The sequence below is a fragment of the Uloborus diversus genome, chromosome 6, assembly GCF_026930045.1.
Source record: "Uloborus diversus isolate 005 chromosome 6, Udiv.v.3.1, whole genome shotgun sequence".
Classification (NCBI taxonomy): Eukaryota; Metazoa; Arthropoda; class Arachnida; order Araneae; family Uloboridae; genus Uloborus; species Uloborus diversus.
In genome coordinates, this window is record NC_072736.1 from 60,279,188 (window position 1) to 60,297,192 (window position 18,005).

Here is an 18,005-nt window from a genome sequence, read left to right on the forward strand (position 1 = left end):
AGGGTCATATTGCCTCGCGGTGTTGGAGCAGGAATAAAGATAGTCAAAATAAAAATAATAAATCTAAATCAGACGCTCAAGCTGCTGGCATGTTTTGTTCAGTGGAAGAATCTGACGAAATCTCGGCTAACTCTACTATTCCAAAATGTGAAAATTCCTGGCTTTTTGATTCAGGAAGTACGGCACATTTTTGCCAGGACAAAAATTTGTTCACAGAATTAAAGCCTGTTCAAAATACCCAAATGGAGGTGGCAGTTGGTAATATTAAAAGTAAAGTAGAAGGAATAGGTAGGGTAATTTTCAAAATAGAGTCAGATGGGAAACTGATAACAATAACTTTAAATAATGTATTCTATGCTCCAATATTGCGCCGCAATTTACTTTCCGGATCATGTATTGACCGACAAGGTTTTAAAATAAGATGGTATCCGGGTAAAATTTGTGTCTTTAATAAAGAAAATGTTAAATTGTTTACTGCAGTCTTAATTAATAAACTTTATTATGTTAAACCAAGTTTTTATGTAAATTGTGAAAATACCAATTATGTTGATACCCCTACTGTTAAGAATCACTTTGAAAGGGCCAATGCTGTGAATGTAGACATGGAGCTGTGGCATAAACGTTTTGCTCATACAAATATGGACACTATCAATTTAACAAGTAAGTTAGGAGCCACCCAAGGTCTTGAAATTAAAAGGGGGCCCAGATTTGAATGTGAACCTTGTAAATTGGGTAAAAAGAGAAAATGCTCTTTTAGGTCTGTTCCTGAGCGTCGGTCACAAGTTCCTCTTGATCTAATTCACATGGATCTGGCCGGTCCTTTTCAGACTGAATCCTTAGGAGGGAAAAGATACATTTATTGTTTAATTGATGATTTTTCTCGCAAATCTTTCGTATTTTTCTTAAAGAGTAAAGACGAGGCATTCAATGTTTTTTTGAATTTTCAGAAAAGAAATGAGAGGTTTCTTGATAGGAAAATTAAAGCTGTTCGTTCCGAAAACGGGAGAGAATTCGTTAATGATAAATTTGAAAGTTATCTCACTAGCCAGGGGATAAAAATTGAGAGGACTAACACTTATACGCCTCAGCAAAATGGCGTTGTAGAGAGGTATAATCTCACGATTATGAATGGTGTTAGAGCAATGTTAAGGGATTCCGGTCTAGGAGAGGAATTTTGGGCAGAAGCAGCTATGTGCTTTAATTACGTAAGAAACAGGACTGTAGTCGGAAATGAAAAGAAAACCCCTTTTGAGCTTTTTTGTGGGAATAAGCCTTCTGTTAGACATTTGAAAGTATTTGGCTGTTTAGCCTACATAGGATTACCAAAGTCTAAATTAAGGAAATTAGATATGAGAGCTAAAAAGGGGATAATGGTGGGATATGCCGTTCGGACTCGAGGATACCGGATTTGGGATCCTAACACCAGAACTATAACAGAAACCATGAATGTTAACTTTAATGAGAATATCAAATGGGGGGAATCGTTAAATAGATCCAAATCAGAAAGAAATTTTAATTTTATCAAACCTATAAGTGAAATTGAGTTGGATCAAAGAATTAAGGAAAGTACTCAGGGAACTCCTTGTAATAAGGTTAAATGGATTAGGGAAGTGAAGAAGAGAAAAACGGGGAAGAAAAAAGATATCTATTATTACACAATTGCGGGGAATAAGAAAGTTCGATTGAGATCCCCAAAGGAAGTACTAAAATATTGTGATGACCACAAAATAGAATATGACCCCAAATTTTTTGACTTTTCTTCCAAAAATCCTGTAAGTGGGGAAGTTTCTAATGGGGATCAACCCCAGGAAGAAATTGTTACTTCTGATGAAAGTGAGGAAGAAGTCCCTGAGGCTAGTTTGGTTGAAGTATTAATTCCCAATTCCTATAAACAATGTTTATCCACCCCCGAGCTGAAGAACTGGAGACTTGCTATGGAAGATGAACTAGAAGTCATCAAACAGAGAGGTGTGTGGGAACTTGTACCTCCACCTAAGAATCAGCCCATTCTGGGGAACCGGTGGGTGTATGATTTGAAGAAAAATGATCGTGATGAGATTGTAAGATATAAGGCAAGACTTGTTGCAGGCGGAAATCGCCAGATCCCTGGCGAGTCCTATTCTGAGGTCTTCAGCCCGGTGGTGGAATTTTCTTTAGTAAGACTATTTTTCACAATTTTTGTATCTTTATTAAAATGGTGTCATTTTCAAATTGATATAAAGAATGCATATTTATATGCTGACCTGGAAGAAAATATTTTTATGAGGCAGCCAGAAGGTTTTATAAGTAAAATTCATCCTAACTATGTATGTAAACTTAAGAAATCCTTATATGGACTACACCAGTCCGGGAGAAATTGGCTTCATGAAATTGATGGTGTTCTCCAGCGATTCCAATTTAAAAGAATAATAGGATGTAATTGTGTTTACGTGAGGAACAGTGAAATTTTCCTGTTAATATATGTGGATGATATTTTGATTTTTGCCAAGAATAAAAATTTAGTTAAAAATGTAATTGATGAAATTAAAACTGTATATGATATTAAAGAACTGGGGAAAACAAGAAAATTGTTGGGAATTGAATTTATTGAGAATGATGGTAAAATTTTCATTCACCAGATTTCTTATATTTCCAAAATTTTAAACCTTTTTTCTGAGTATAATGTGCCTATATCTACCCTTCCAATTTCAAGAGGTACAGTTTTGTCCAAGGATGATTGTCCTAAGACCGAGTACGAAATCAAAGAGATGGAGAAACTCCCGTACCGGAATTTGCTAGGGTGCTTGGCATACATTGCCGGAAAAACTCGTCCTGACATTTCATATGCAGTTAATATATTTTCACAATTCCAGGCTAATCCTGGTAAGAAACACTGGGATTTTCTTTTAAGATTATTAGGCTATTTGAAATACACCTGTAACTATAAATTTAATTTAAGTGCTATTAACAGTATCAGAATTAGAGGTTTTTTAGATTCTGATTATGCTGCAAATCGTGAGGATAGAGTATCAATGGGGGGTTCAATAGTTTGTATTGATAAAGTTCCGATAAGTTGGAGAACCTTTAAACACAAATGTGTCTCATTATCAACCATGGAAGCCGAATACATCTCATTGGGAGAAACGGCTAAAGAAATAGTTTGGTTGAAAAGAATAATTGATGAGATCAACAACTTAGGAATTGAAGGTTTTCAACTAAAAGAAACTGTAATTTTTTGTGATAACTTGCAACTATTGATTTTTCGAAATCCCCAATTGAAAACTCGAGAACTAAACACATAGATGTCAGATATCATTTTCTGAGAAATTTAATTGAACAAAAATTGTTTTCTATTGAATATGTTAGGACAAATGTAAACATAGCTGACATTTTCACGAAGCCATTATCTAAATATAGTCTAAACTCCTTATGCAGAATTATTTTTAATTGGGGGGTGGAATGTAAAAAATAAATTTTTTCAAATTGTAAGCTCATGTGTATGTTTATATTGTATATAGTATTTAAATTGTTTCATGTATGTAATTAATAAAAGGTCTCCAAGAGGGGGGAACATGTTGGGCTTAAAAGCCTTTATTGAGTATCCTGGAGCACTTTTAATTTAATTACAAATGTTAAAGTATTTTTTGAAACTTACCTCCAATATGTTTTTGCCACTCCGCGTCTTGTGTCCCAGCGGCGGATAACTGAAATTGATTCGGGCATGATCGTGCAACATCGGAATCATCCTATGACGTAACACCCGATGGTTGAGATGTTTTTGGCTACTTTGAGCCGAAAAAACGAATAGAAAGATTGTTAAATCACTCAATCAGGAATAGTTGAGATGTATATCTCCAATGCAAAGTAGGGTGTGTCATGGGATGACGTATCGCGGTCATAGAACGTATAAATAGATTGATCGAAATATTTTCAGTGCTCACTTTTTGTTTGTGTTTACTCCCCATTGGCATCTTGCCATTTTTTGTTGACCAATCAGGGATTGGTCTTTGAAGGTTCGGCAACCATGCTAGGTTGTTGATGGAAGTTGCGGCGCGCTCGAGCCGTTGATGATGCAACGTTTTTGAATTCAAGCTGGGCTTGAGATAAGTTTTACTCAGTGTTAATTGTTGTTTAAGAATGTTCTAAATTACTCCTGTTTATGGAGGGAAAAATGTCAACATTGCTGAAGAGGTTCGCAGGAGATGAAGTTCATTGCAATTAGGCCTAACACTTAAACTTGGCCAATACCTGGATTGATTTACCGGTGCTCCTGTGGTGGTGTGGGACTGTCATCAGTTTGAAATCATCGATGTCCTTCAGAGTGACCTTCATGATTGGATTTCCTAGACGTTCCTACCAGAGTTCCAGAAGGTTCCGGTGAGATTCCTGTGGGTGCACAAGTTTGTTTTCCGGTATTTGAAAAGGTTCTTCTAGAACTAAGCAAGCCTATCGGCCGGTGCATGATGGAACAGTTTTCTTCGATTACACTTGGTCAAGAAGTCTTCAGCAATGTAAACATGCGCATTAGCGCAGGAAGGTGACATTTTACAATTTTTTCTAAAATGTTTCGCGTTTTTTCTAAAAGTGTTTATTTAATAATTTAACTTTGAAATTTCTGTGATTATTGGGGGGTTTTGTACACTCTAAATTATTTTTGGTATTTAACAAATGTTTATTGTTGTATACTGTGATATTTTAATAAATGTTATTTATTTAAAATTACTTTGAGTATGTTTTATTTCTTACTGGCAGACTGCACGGCTTTTTGATATTGGGGTTCTGTAAACCTTTTATTTAGTTCTATGAACTTAAGGTAAAGACACATTTCCCAACAGAAAATCTAGTGACCCCCAAATTTTGAGGCATGCTGGGTAATGCAGTGTAATACGGTAAGGAGAGTCGGAGCACTTTTATGCTGTGGAACTTAAATCCTCCTATTAGACTCTTGACTAAATGCATGTTGTCATTTGTGAAGCAGAGCCGAGTTTAACTCCACGCCGACCCTAGGCAGATTTGAAATCTGTCGCTCCTCCTCCCCCCAACTAAAGAAGAAGCAAAGTTTCCTTGACTCAAAAAACGCAAAAAATAGTGCCCCACTGGGTAATCCGTACTGCAAATATGGGCCCCATGGATTGTCTCTAGTGTTTATTATCGATAATTTCTTTCTTTCCTTTGTAAGAATGAGAGGAAGAAAAAAAGTGGGCCAAAGTCTATTCACATGAGACATTTAGTAATCTATTCAGCATTTTTTTGATGAACCACTGTTGGTTTATTCCCCGATTTTGATTTTAAATTTTTCATTGAGGCCTTTCTTCCAGGTGCTTGCAGAATGGTGCTTGAATGAGTGGGTGAAGGCTGGAAAACCCAAGCCTTGGTACATAGTAGAAGTAGGCCCCAACAGGGGTGCACTGTCAGACGAACTGTTAAGGGTTTGTATGCTTTTTTATTTTTTTCTTTACATGATTTGAAAACTGTCTATGTGTCCAGTCTAGAGTTTTTCAACAGCTTGGCGACAGATCAGGGAAAAGTCAGGGAACTTTATTAATCAGGGAAATATCAGGGAATTTTGAAAAAATAACAAAATCAGGGAAAATTGATTTTATGAAGAAAAATATTTTTGTTTTGCTTTACAAAATTAAGTACTCTAATTCCCTACGCATTTTCGCCAATTATCTGTTCAAAAAGAAAGTAAAATTAATGAGGTGCGATTATACACTGCTGTATATTTGTGCATCTTTTTTCCTCAACGTCAAAGTATTGAATCTTACTTATTAACCACAGGATGAACTTCCTAAGATTGCTTCTGCGTCTTTTAGGTTGTTTATTTTACCTAGCTTGAAATTTCCTTTTACGCTTTCAATGCTATGTAAAATAAACAACCATACAGGCAAAGAGGAAGCCTTCATTAATGCCTTAGCTCCTTTGCCTTTATTTCATTGTCTCGAAGTAATTAGCGTATTGCAATCACAATTTCAAGAAGAAATCTTCAGTTTTTGAATTAATACTATAAAAGCTTAAAAGTTATTACTTCTTCTCGTTTTTAATTAAATTGCTAAAATTGAACTTTCAATAAAAAAAACTTGCCGTTATACTATTTGTTGTCACCGCAGATTATAAAGGTTTTCTTTTCTTCAGACTTAAGTGATTCTTTAATTTTATAACCAAGTTATATTCTTCTTTTATATATTTTGAAATTAACTAATTGCTTTTTTTTTTTTCTTTCTTCTTGCAGTTCAAAGTTGTTTGTTACAAAAGCAATCTAAGATTTTTTTTCGTTATATGCTGAAATCATTTGAAATAGAGTTAACTTGTGTACTTAAGTAAATATATTTATTTTTTTATTGTTAAAATGCTGTATTCATTCATTAAAACCTATGTTTTTGATTAGAGAAAAGCTCCCTATGAAAGGATGTCAAATGGTTTCATCTGTTTTGCATAAATATGTCAATTAGTTATGTAAGAATAACTACAGTACTTCTATTCTTTCACTATTACTTGTTATTCTTGCAACAATTATTATACTGTTTGAGAACTTAGTTCAAAATAATTTCAATTACTTTTTAGTAATATCATAAATACACATATGTTTTTAAGAGATTTTAATAGTTTCTTAAAATTCTTATGCTAAGTGGTTTCTGGATGCAAAGTGTTTTTTTTTTTTAAACTTTCTACAATATTTCCATTGTAGAAAAATTTAATATACTGTTTTATAGGTTTTTTTCTCCCCAAAAAATTGACTTGATATGTTTTTTTAACCATTTTATTAAAAAAGTAGCATCTTTTTAAAATATATCTTTAGTTACGCAACTTAAAACGTTTAAAATACTGCATTTTATACAAACATACAATGGATTTCAAGTAGAGCAAAGAAAGAAAACAATTATTGTTGGTAACGTAAGTCAGGGAAATTTGGTGAACTTAATCGGGGAAAAGTCAGGGAACTTTTTTTCACAGTTCCTGTCGCCACCCTGTTCAAGATATACTAAAAAAATTATGTGGTTTGAATAAATCATCAACAAATAAAAAAATAATCCACTTTAAAATATTATTAAATAAGAAAATGAAAAGTTTTATACAATCCTAAAATATTTAAAATTTTTGCTTGAAAATCTGTTTTCTTTTTTGCGCCAAAGTTATGAATTTAATTAGTGCCTTTAGTTTTGTTATGCTGTTTGATATTAGTCTAATTATTGCAGGAAGATACATTAGAACACAGGTGCCTGCCCCCCTAAAAGCAATGGTGCTTCCCCTCTAAATGTTGCAAAGGGCCCCAAAAGCAAGAGCCCCCCCCCCCATAGGAAAAATACCCCTCAACCCCCCTCAAAATTTCAATGGCGCAGTCTGCTCCATGACACCCCTCACCCCTAGGTGGACACCCCTGTATTAGAAGGTTGTTGTATGTAACTCATATGGAACTGTAAAACTTAAATACTGCTGTGCTTTGCATATTAGCTCTCAAGGAGCCCGGTATTTGGCCCTGGGAACTTATTTTCTAATGTGTGATAAAATTCCATTTTTTTTTCTTTTTTAATTTTAAGGTCATTTCAAGAAAGGGTCAAATATTCTTTTATCTTTACTCAGTTTTGAATTAGACGAAGCAAAAGTGTCAATCTTGCTGCATTGTTGTCACATACATGTAAAGTGAAGTCACTTGTAAAAAACAAATGACATTTGTAGAAGGAAATATATACAGTGAAGCATCGTTTATACGTTTTTGAAGGGACTGTATGAAAAAAGCGTACAAATGAAAAAGTATAATAGGTATAGGTTAATGTGTATCAGACTCTGCAGGGACCTATTTAATAAACGTATAATTGATAAAAATGTATGAAAGAGAAACGTATAAATGGTGCTTCACTGTATCTAATTATATTTATTGCCTTATAGCAATGTTAAAATAAAAAACTATCAAAATATTGGAAAATGTGAAAAGTTTGATGATTTATTTATGTTACATTTGTTTTAACATCTATATGCAATTCTGAAGTTTTCAAAAATTGAACTTTACTGGGCAGTTTTGAGGATTGGCAATCATGTCATTGTTAAAAAGTAGAGTAAATTCAATGCTTGCATTATAACAAGTTCAAGACTTTCACATAATTCTTTTCAAATACCTACTATGAAAAAATTTCAACACAGGTTTGTAGTTCCATCTTGTAACCCACTGAAGTAGTGTAGTCCCGGTTATCCGCCATAAATTGGCCTGCAGATAAGCTAAATTGGCGAATAACAAGTGGTTATATTTATAAAGAAGTAAAAATTCTGAAATAAACTTAAATTAATACCATTGATTCATTTTCATGATCAATTAATTGCCATTGGAGGAATTCTTCGTCAGAGACATGTATTAGTAAGAGATCACATACACTTACTGATACCTGTAAGCTATCAATGGACTATTTTTCAACGATTTTTGTTGCATTAATTATGTAAATGCCACTGATATGGCAGATAATCAGGAGTGGTAGATAATTGGGACTCTACTGTATTCTTTGGTTTCTTTTGTGCTTTAAATGCATATCTTCTGCTGAATTACAGATGAGATCCTTTATGTCCATCCTCACAGGTTTTCTCCCAAAACGATCTGGCTCGTGAGGTGGTATCGTTGCACTTGGTGGAGGTAAGCCCCCATCTCAGTCAGCTACAAGAACTGAAGCTGTGTGGCACTGTCTCTGTGGTAAAAGATGTGATGGAAGAAGATGACTCGAGGCGACACCTCCATCTACGCACTGGCCATGAAGGAGAAGAGCTGATGTACAAGCACAATATCACCAAACATGGGGTTCCAGTCTCCTGGTACAGGAATCTTGAGGATGTTCCTGAAGGATTCTCCTGCGTTATTGCCTATGAGCTGCTGGACTCTTTTCCTGTACACAAGCTGCAGGTAAGAGTGGTCTGTCATAGCTTTTAACCATTGAATTTCAAAATATGGTGGTTATGTACAGACCCATCAATTCAAATATTTGGATTACTAATTATGTAGATGCACAAAGGAAGTTTTGTTTTAGAAATTACAGTTAACTTTTTTTTTACCCATTTGCTCTCTATTTAAAAGTGTTTTTTCTAGTTTACACATTGGTCCTTTAAACTCTTGTGTATCTGTTTTGTTTGTAATAAATGCATTGCAAATAATTACATACACAAAACAATTTTCTCTCTCTAAGTTTGGTATTAAAAGTTTTCTCCACACTAAGCTGTACTATTTTTTGAAACATTTTTAAAGCACTACTTAGTATTTTATTGTATTTATACTTTATTGTATTGTTCATACTGCTTGTTAAATTGTACATTAGTTTTAAAACTTGCTTGAACCAGATGTGCCCCCTAAGAGCAAAAACCTCCCCCTGCCCAAAGAAAAAGATAAAAATACTCCTCAACTCCCCCCCCCCCCGTCATGCCGCCCTCCCCATGGTGTGCACCCCCTGCTTGAACGATACAACACTTTAGAATACAATGTATGCTGTTTAAAATGAAGTTTTTAAAACCACATTTAGCACTTTTCCATAAGATTTTTTATAAATAAGATCACATTGATAATAATAGTGTCATAATTTTACTATTTTATCCCAGAGAACTAGTGAGGGCTGGCGGGAGCTCCTGATAGACATAGATGATGGACCTGGAGAGCATCATCTACGTTACGTCCACTCTCGAGGGCCCACACCTGCCAGTCAGTTTTTCATTGATGTAAGTATTCCCTCTCCATTCCCCATATTATCTTCTGTCCCATTGAATAATAAGTAAATAAATATATGTACTAGGCCCTCCAATTCAACATTAAGTTTCCCCTCTTACTGCTATTCTTTAACTGTTTCAGTTGGAAAACAACATTTCCATTGTCTAGATCAGGGGTTCTCAAACTGGGTAGGAAGAGGCGAGGGGTGTTGCAAAGTATTCATGTTATCACTATATATGTTATTTGAGTGTGTCACATAAGGTTAGTTTTTATGGATCATCTGATGCGTATGCAAAAGCTGGATTGATATTTAATTTTGAACTTATTTGGCACACTTACGCACTTACCTCAAATACTGGAGATGAACCAGAATGCCGTGAAAAATTCTAATTCTTCAAAGGACGGCAAGTAGAAAAAGTTTCAGAACCCCTGGTCTAGACTTGTAAAATTCAATGCACAATTGAGTAATCTATTTGTTTTTGTTTCTTACTTGAAAGTAATCGACTATTATTAGTAACTAGGCTTAAGGTTGTCAATTTATGACAGAATTAATTCAAGAGCTAATTTTTATAAAACCCATACAAGCAACTCATGGAGGTCACATGTTACCTCAGATCTGTACATTTGTTGAATCTGATTTTGTCTAAAAAAATTCTACTTTTTAATTGTAGCCCATGGGAAATAATTGTCATGCGTATTTGACCGGAGGAAAGGTTGAGTATAATTGATGTACATCCTTTTCTTATTATTTGTATTGGTTGACATGTAGCACTTATAAAATCTAGTGCAGTTCTAGGCACAAGTTAATTAAAAATAAAATAAAAAAGATGCATGTCTGATTGGGTATATTATTTGGTCACTAAAAGAGGCCATTTAATAGCCATCCAATGGCAAATGATCATTTTCAGGTTTACATAACATATTTAGCTGTAATAGTTAGTTTTATAATTTAAGCTAGTTTTTGACCATTAAATCATTTCTTTTTCTTCTTTGCACTATGTTGAGCTAAAATATGATATTGCTGTATGCAAACCATATCCTCATTGATGCCGTATCTCTTTTTTCATAGGCAGATGAGTCACGCAGCACCCTCGAGGTGAGCCCAGAGAGTGGTGTTCTGGTACAAGAGGTTGCTGCCCGTATTGAGAAGGAAGGAGGCTATGCTCTCTTGGTAGACTATGGACATGATGGTACTGGGACAGATACTTTCCGAGTGAGCAGAACATTTCTTAGCTCTTTTTATAGAGGCTTTCAAAGTTAGGGGTCATTGACTACTGGCTTTTTTGTTTAGTTTCCATAATGTGCTGCTCAGACATTATTTTAAACTAATTTATAGAAAAGCAACTAATTGTTGCAAGAATATGCAGTTTTCACCAAAATGCTTTACAATTTTTATGACATCGGGGAAAAAAAAGAAACTATAAGTAACTGACTGTGATGACTGTATTGTCATAGTGAGGAAAAAAAAAGTCATGTGATGAGTTATTAAACAGAAAACAGTAACTTTCATTAACAAAGTTCTCCAATGTGTTCACCGTATGCACTACATCAAAGCTATACCTAAGCATACCTCATGTCCACAAACGGTGCACACATTAAACTCTGTTTCATAAAAAGACTCCTCACATTATGTTTGCTTTTCTTGATGTAACGATACATCCATCACAGTACATTACTTATTACTTTTTTCTTTTACAATTTCATAAAAAATTCTTGACCCTGTAAAGTATTATGGCGAAAACCGCATATTCAGAAGACAATTTGTTGCTTTTCTAAGAGTTTTTAAAATGCATCAAGAACTTTTCGAACACCCTGTATACATACAACTGTTCAGCCTTTGCAGACTTTTTTTTTGCACTAATGAATTTTAAACTGAAGTAGTATAAAATGATGAGTATCAATCACATATTAGTTAAGAAACTGGAACTTAAACTGAACATTTTAATTTCAGATTTTATGCCAGCCAGCTTTGTTTTCCGGGTCAGATATAAAACCTTGTAACTTTTTCAATATATTTTTGTTTCAAGTTCTTAAAATAACAAAGCTTTTGCTGCACTTTTCTTTTTGCTACAAAACTTTATTTTCACTGCTCTGAAAGTGTTTTTTGCTGCTGTAAAAATCGAGTTTACCTTTTAAAAAAGTGTTCTTCTGCTATAAAACTTCCTGCTACAAATATGACTGAGTTTGATCGCTGAAAATGCTAGCGCAGTCAGAAGTTACCTTTGGGAGGGGGCTTTGACCATGAGTCCTTACATATGCAGTAGAGTCTCAAAGGTTTGAGGTTCCACTTAATTCCAGATGTTTTCTTGTTATTTTAAATTACGTTTTTAAATTTTAAATTTTTTTAGAAACTTTAATTTATTTTCATTAAAATCCAAAATTAGAAATATATTATTACTATTAAACTAATTTAACTACATAAAGTAAATAATTAAAAAGGTACTGAGAGTTAATATCAATAATACTCCCTAAGTGGTACAAAATATGGATTAAGAGACGTGTTAGAGATAATTTGATACTTAAAATTAAGCTCTAGATTAACCTTCATTTTAGGAAAAAAACTTGATGCATTCAATGTGTAAGAGTTTAACAAATTTGTAGCAATTAAAATGTTTTTTGTTCATTAACTTGACTTTAGGCTTTCCGTCGACACGCTCTTCATGACCCGCTCAGCGAACCTGGCACAGCTGATTTGACTGCTGATGTGGACTTTGCTTATTTAAAGAAGATGGTTCATGGAAAAGGTAAGCTCATAGTATTGCTGATATAACCATTAGGTTGCATCAAATCCCCTCTAGAAAGGAATTGCTTTGTACGTAGTCTAAAAATGTTCCATTATTCTTAAAACTTCTCCATATGAAACATTTTTGTTTTCCTAATAATTTTAGGTGGTCCAAGCCCACTTTGAAATTTCAGATTTTCCACAAAAAATGACTAAAATCAGTATTTTTCACACTCAATTCCTTTATATTTTAATTAATTATATCTTAATGTTCAATAAGAAATAATTAGGTAAGTTTAAAATGCAAAATGGATTCTAAAATTATTTAATTATAATAAATAATAAGACTTTTGTGCTTTTAAATCTGCCTTTCCGCCAATTACAGCCAAATTAATTTTTGCTGTAATTATTTGGCAACATTGAATAGTGACTACAACTTCAACCCTGTTTATAAAACAGTGCATTAATCTGCTTTATTCAACTTGTAGTTTTCACATTAAATCAATTTTTTACTTTTATTTTGTTTAATTTTTCTTTTCATTCAAATTTGAAGACAATAGTCTAAATTTTTAAGTATTCTATCTTGCTTATTTCTACTTTTAGTTTTGATTTGGAACCTCATGCTTTAGTTTAAGTTGGTTTTTGTTCTGATTGCACTATGGATTGTCGTAGCATATTTTTGGTCTTGGCAGCAAGATAACCAGTAGCGATTCAAAAATTAATGGCTCCAAGCTTCCTACTAGTTTGCAAGTTTTAAGTTAAATGATGTACCATATAGAAGAAGATTTTCATGAAAACAGAACTGAGAGTCTTCAAGATTAGTCTTATCACACGTAAAAAATATTTTATGAAAAAGCAAGTATTCTTATAATTAGTAAGCCTGTCAAAAAATTATAAAACTTCTTGATGACAATGCTATACTCCTTAACTGAAGATCAGCACCCACTACTGTGCAAAAAGTAAAACAAATGGAAGATAAACTAGCATTAAAATTTCAGTTGTGGCCTGCGAATGTAGAAGAACTGGTGAAGAACAAAGAAGATATTTTCTTTCTTCGGTCAATGAAAAGTGATCGTATGGCAACTTTTGGATCATATGATAAAATTCTTGGAGGTAAGGGTAAAAGGTTAGAAAAACGTTTACACTCGCAGGAAATAAGAAAAGCAAAGATAAATAATAAAACTAGTTTGGATTTAACATTAAACGACATTCTTACTTCATCTGATTCTGATGAACAGAACATTGCAAGACTTAGAAGACGCTGTTTTTTAAGGGCCCTCAACAAGTTCTAAAGCCATCATCGCAATAAAAGAACAGGAACAAGTTTATTCATCTCACATGATGTAATGAAGAAACCTAATTTTGTTTCACTTGCAACACGTGCAAATATGAGCCATCAGTTTTTTTTTTTTCTTTTGCACATTAAAGGATGCGTACATTAAAAATTTTCTTTTCTAGAAAATCATTATTTTTTTTAAAATTCATAATTTATTGCACATTTTACATTACTGTCAATAGTTTAAATAGAGATTAACATCAAATTCTGTTTTTGGAAATTTATGTCTACTTCCATCGTGCAAATGACCAAATATGGGGACTAAGTAAAAAATTTAAGATAATAAGTAGATTTTTCAATTTGTAGCATAAAGGTAGTTATAAATAATTTATAATCTTTAAAAAACTACCGTTAAGACAAAATAGTCAGTTTTTAGCACATAAGCTTCTAAATCAATTAGAATAAAAAAAATGCTGTGTTCAAAAATAATTACGAACTATCCAAAGAAGGGGCACATTTTGCGTTGTTTTCAATAGTTAGCATTGCAATAAACATCCAATGCCGTTTTCGGAAACTTAGGCACTTAAGAAGTCTTGTGTACTTCTATCTTGAGAATGACCAAATATGGCAGCTGTGCCAAAAAATAGAATATACTTTTTTGAATTTGTAGCATGAAAACAATTTAGAAATGATAAATCTTCATAAAACTACAATTTAGTTGTAAAGTTTTTAGCACATTTATGTCCAATGCAATGAGGAAGATTAAATTTTGAGAACAAAATTTTTCATTTCTGAAGAAATTGTTTAAATAATCAAAATAATAATTATTATTTGCAGCACATTTTGTGTTAATTTCACTTGTTTGCAGTTAGAGAAACATCCAAGTCGGCTTTGTTTTTGGAAACTTAGGCATCTAAGGATCGTGTCTACTTCCACCTTGTGAATGACCAAAAATGGCTACCACGTTCCACACGTAGCAGAAAAGACTTACCGATCAAAGAACTATTTTCTCCAGTCTTCAGGCTTGTGCTTCCAAAGCAGTAAATTGTCTTCTTCCTTGTTGAGTATATGCATAATCCCTCTTCACCCGAGGAATTTTTTTCTTGGGAACTATTGTAGGTCAAAAATGGCGACAGCAGAAGTTTTTTTGGGGTCGCCACTTTTTTTAGTGCCAGCTCTCAAAATTTTTACAATTTTTTTTCAGGAAACATCGATAAAAATGAAGATTACATCTCATAGAACAAAATTCCCTGAGAAAAAAAATCTAGAGCAAATTAGGAAAATTCCCTGACATTTTTAACAATGTCATTTTCTCCGACAGTTCCAGGTTTTCCCGGAGCGTACAAACCCTGAATAAGCATTGCATTTGTATGCCTTGCCCCCCCCCCATAAAATGTTGAATTTATTGACCTAAATATATCGATGTATCGAAAATACTTATATTTGGCGAGCGATATATCACAGGTAATAAAATTCCAATATCGCACAACCCTACATTTGCTACAACTTCATCCAACACAGGCCATATTACTGCCCCCTGCATCAGTGTGCAAAAGCAGCTAGTATGTGCACTTCTTTGGTCAGCTTGCCGTCATCATATGGGCGAAATCATTTTGATTCAATACCTACAGGCACTATAGCTTCAAAGCAAAAGATAATAAAACTGCGTGACTTTGCAAATTTTGCCACTCTTATATAAAGCACCTGGTGGATAACCTGTAATTCTGCCATAAATACCCCTTCGAATGATACACTAATGCTTCGCTCTCTAATAAAATACTAAACTGTCCATCCCACTATATGCAATAGTGTAACCAGTGCCTTTGCAAGTCACTTCTGGTATCTTACAGAAGAAATGCTGCCACTTGCCCTGTGGTGCAACAAAGTTCCAGCACAAGAACAAAAAGCCATAGCTAATGAAGAACAAAAAGCCATAGCTGTTAGCGACAAAACCAAGTTTTACGAATACTGGTTTTAAGTTGAAAGGTCGATTTAACATGGGATCCTACACCACCTCCTTTGCAAAGTTACAAGCATTAAATGTTATTAGTGACTGCTCAGAGCGTGGGTTCAACCTAAGTAGTGACTTTATCAAGTTCTCAAAATACACTACCAGCGTGTTGTGCAAATTCTTGAACAAGATTGACGAAAGCGAAAACAATTTAAGAAAATGACTAAAAAATTTCAATGAATCTAAAATTGAGTGCTCGCAAGAATAAAAACAAAGATAGAGAGCAATTAGTGCATGTACATCTGCTTTTTTGTTGCATCCTAAGTCACTCTATTGTTCATATTTTTGTTGGAATAGATATTTACTTATTTTTTCCTCATTAATACTGCTTTTTTTTAAATCAATTTTTATATTTTGAGGGACCAGTGAACCACAAAGATATTATTCAAAACTCATGAAACTGTGTGTCCATTTTTTTAGCATTTGGAACAAAAATAACATTAGTACAAACAATTTCTTGAAAAATTTTTGAAACATGGGGCGGGGTTGATGTACCCTAATAACCACATGTGTAGTATAAGTGCTTGAATAACTTGTTTGAAAAAAAAAAATGGTTTTCTGAACAGATTCTGTAATACTTCCTAAAATATTTGTATTCCTAATTTATCGAAAATAGGTAGAAAAGGTAAATCCACAGATAACCCCAAAAATAGATGACTTTCTTGTTTAGTATACATGGCGAAACTTGTTGTTAGAAATTCATTTAAACTTTTAAGTTGAACCTAGTGATGTGGATCGGGTAAATACCCAGCGGGTAGGTAAATATTTTTTGGGTATTTACCCGGGTATTTACCCAAGGCCTGGGTAAATACCCAAAAACTGGGTATTTAATAAAAAATGCAAAAATGCGAATGAGAATTTTTTTTTTTTAAATCTAAATATGAAATAATTGGTAAAACTGATATATACATATGTATTACACAGTTTATAATATTTTTTATTGGAAGACTTGATGAAATCATGAAAGAAACATATGGTGAACCAAAGAACCTTTCTTTTCAATGTCATAATTGGAGAAGTATAAGTAATTCATTATGAACTTCAGGATTTCAAAATCACAATCTAGGTTAGTCATATCCGAAATGAAAAAAAAAGGAAGCATGAGGGATGTTTGGAAGAATAAACTGAGAAGTTATTAAGAAACTATGGTGTTATTTATTTTATTGATATTTAAGTGATATCATGGAAAATATAGAAACAGTTTTCACATTAATAAACAAAAAAAAAAAAGCAAAATTTTCTTTTCTGTTGCCTTGCTCATTTGCATTTGCTTCCCTGTAGGGTGCGAAGGTAAATATTTTTTTGGGTATTTATCCGAAGGCAGGGTAAATCCCCTAGTAATTGCGCATTTTGCAAAAAAATTTTAGGTAGTATTAAAAGGTGACTATTATCTTTTTTAAACATAAACCCTGAAATAAAAGATTAAAAATTTTAAATGTTTATGTATATTATGTGTGTGTGTATATATATATGTGTGTGTGATACAGAATACACCTGAACAATTGAACTACGTTTGGAGGAAATTTCTGCATAAGATATAGGTAAATAAATTGTAATAATAAATTGAGCGACATTTCGTTACATTTTGATGTCATGCAGGGACATATTACTGGGTTATAAAAGACTAGGACCTTAAAAAAATGATGTTTGCTTTTTTTTTGTAACCAGTTAAGCTTTTTTCTTTTTGTAGAATGGCTTTTTATATCTGAAATTTTTCTATCAACATTGATTAGGCATATCCAACACATTTAATGTGAATATCATATTAGATTGCTAAGCTGTTTCACACAATAATTCTTTAAATATGTGTTCAAAATACAATTTTTGGGCAAAAATTTATTGTTTTGTATATGGTTGGTTGTATATATACATAATGGAATACATACAGAAAAGTATTTTAGATGAATATAAATTTTTGAAATAAATACCCGGGTATTTACCCATTTTGGGTATTTACCCGGGTATATACCCTGGGTATTTACCCCTAAAAATAAATACCCGGGTATTTTACATCACTAGTTGAACCAGAAACATTTGTGAGTCTGCAGTAGGGTCATTTCACTGTATTTTTGACATTTATGTAGAGTTCGTAACATGACTTTTTTTTTTGACATAACTTTTTAATTTACTGTTTAATTTGCAAATTATTTTGATTTCAGTTGGTGTGTTGGTAGGAAAAGCTCAAAATGAAATAATGTGCTAATCAAACAGTAAATTAAAAAGTTATGGCAAAAAAAGGTCATGTTACAAACTCTACATAAATGTTAAAAATACCGTGAAATGACCCAGTAGCATTTGGTGACTTAAAGGTTAACTGCAGGGATAAAAAAACAAATGAAGA

General features: G+C 33.2%; 1 protein-coding gene across 1 annotated transcript in view; it reads left to right on the forward strand.

The window, feature by feature from the left end:
- Window positions 1–18,005, forward strand: part of LOC129224531 (protein arginine methyltransferase NDUFAF7, mitochondrial-like) — a 43,294-nt gene that overhangs the window by 12,370 nt on the left and 12,919 nt on the right. The window contains exons 4-8 of the mRNA XM_054858998.1: window positions 5,298–5,408; window positions 8,546–8,863; window positions 9,550–9,666; window positions 10,725–10,868; window positions 12,294–12,399. Of these exons, the coding sequence (XP_054714973.1) occupies window positions 5,298–5,408; window positions 8,546–8,863; window positions 9,550–9,666; window positions 10,725–10,868; window positions 12,294–12,399 (796 nt within the window). The remainder of the gene's footprint in view (window positions 1–5,297; window positions 5,409–8,545; window positions 8,864–9,549; window positions 9,667–10,724; window positions 10,869–12,293; window positions 12,400–18,005) is intronic.